Source organism: Hippocampus comes, unplaced genomic scaffold, assembly GCF_001891065.2.
Source record: "Hippocampus comes isolate QL1 unplaced genomic scaffold, H_comes_QL1_v1.1 scaffold371, whole genome shotgun sequence".
In the NCBI taxonomy this organism is placed as follows: domain Eukaryota; kingdom Metazoa; phylum Chordata; class Actinopteri; order Syngnathiformes; family Syngnathidae; genus Hippocampus; species Hippocampus comes.
Window position 1 is genome coordinate 29,851 of NW_017805065.1, and position 1,241 is coordinate 31,091.

Genomic DNA, 1,241 nt, shown 5'->3' on the forward strand with positions numbered 1-1,241 from the left:
GGCCGCCCCCGCCCGCGCCCGGTCGCCGCTCGCTCAAAGCCGCACGCTTGTCTCCATCTTGCCCTGCTCTGGTTTTTTTTTTTTTTATTATTATTTTTATTTATTTATTTTTTTTATGTCGTCGCTCCACTTACGTCTGCTCCCGGAAGTCCCGCAGCCCCGCCAGCTCCGTCTTTGCCGTTTTCCCCGGCAGGACCCTGCAAAAAAAAAAAAGCAGGATGAGATCTTAGTGGGTGGGTGCGCATGCGTGTGTGTGTGTGTGTGTGTGTGTGGGTGGTCACTCACCGGTCCGCCGTTGACTGTGGAGTCCACTCCTCTCTCGCCCTGAACACACACACACACACCCCCCCCAACCGCCAAAAAATGGGCCTAGTTGTAATCAATTTGAAAATTGTCCAGTTTGATGAAGCGGCGGGAAATTTGCTCTTGCGGGGGGGAGCCACCCAAAACTCTCAAGAAGTCACACACACATGCTCAGAGGAAGTCGGCCATTCTCGCTCTCCCTCTGTGGCTCTTTGAGACGAATTTGGGGCATTAAAAGGCAGACAAAAATTTTTTAAACAAAAGTCTGAAGGAGCCAAGTCTGGAAAGACGCGGGAAGTCTGCCATTCGCATTTGAAGAAGCCATTTTAGGATCGGAATCATGAAGACATTCAGCCTCCGAGCCCCATTTGATTGAGCAACGTGTCCTGTCACAAGTAGACCCACAAAAAACTGTCGCCGTCAACGGCAGTTAACGGGCGAGCGAGGCTGCTACCGTGACAGCAAAGCGCCAACGGACGACGCCGTTGGGGGAGCACCGCCATGCCCCAAATCGGGAGCTAAGCGCAGCGGCGCTGAATTTTGTTGGGAGCGCTGATTGCTTTTACACCTCCGATTCCTTTCACCTTGAAACATCTCGCGACGTAAAAAAACGCCTGAGAACTCTTTGAAATGAAGGCAACTCATGATCCATCACGTCTCCTTTAAATTCCCACCCCCCCAAAACGCACACGCACGCAAGTTTGTGGGGGGCTTTGAAAGGCTAAGAGGCTTTGATGGCGTTCCGAGCGGCCTTGTCGCCGGCACGCCACCGAGCTCGTGTTTCCGCCAAAGAATCGGGGATCGCGTACGACGGCGAAAACTCACATCGATGCCGTCCACGCCGGGTACGCCGGCGATTCCGGGTGGTCCCGGGGGGCCTCTTGGACCCACCGGGCCCCTCTGCAAAAACACACATGGGAGGAGGAGGGGGGGTGTGG

At 54.6% G+C, this 1,241-nt stretch overlaps 1 protein-coding gene across 3 annotated transcripts in view; it reads right to left on the reverse strand.

Moving 5' to 3' along the window:
• col9a1a (collagen, type IX, alpha 1a) overlaps positions 1 to 1,241 on the reverse strand; it is a 33,484-nt gene that overhangs the window by 29,461 nt on the left and 2,782 nt on the right. For all 3 annotated transcript variants that reach the window (XR_002167564.1, XM_019864481.1, XM_019864480.1), the window contains exons 2-4: positions 1,129 to 1,203; positions 286 to 324; positions 135 to 197 (exon numbers count right to left, since the gene is read on the reverse strand). Coding sequence is in view for 2 of the 3 variants with exons in the window: in XM_019864481.1 (XP_019720040.1) it covers positions 135 to 197; positions 286 to 324; positions 1,129 to 1,203 (177 nt within the window). In the remaining variant the exon portion in view is untranslated. The remainder of the gene's footprint in view (positions 1 to 134; positions 198 to 285; positions 325 to 1,128; positions 1,204 to 1,241) is intronic.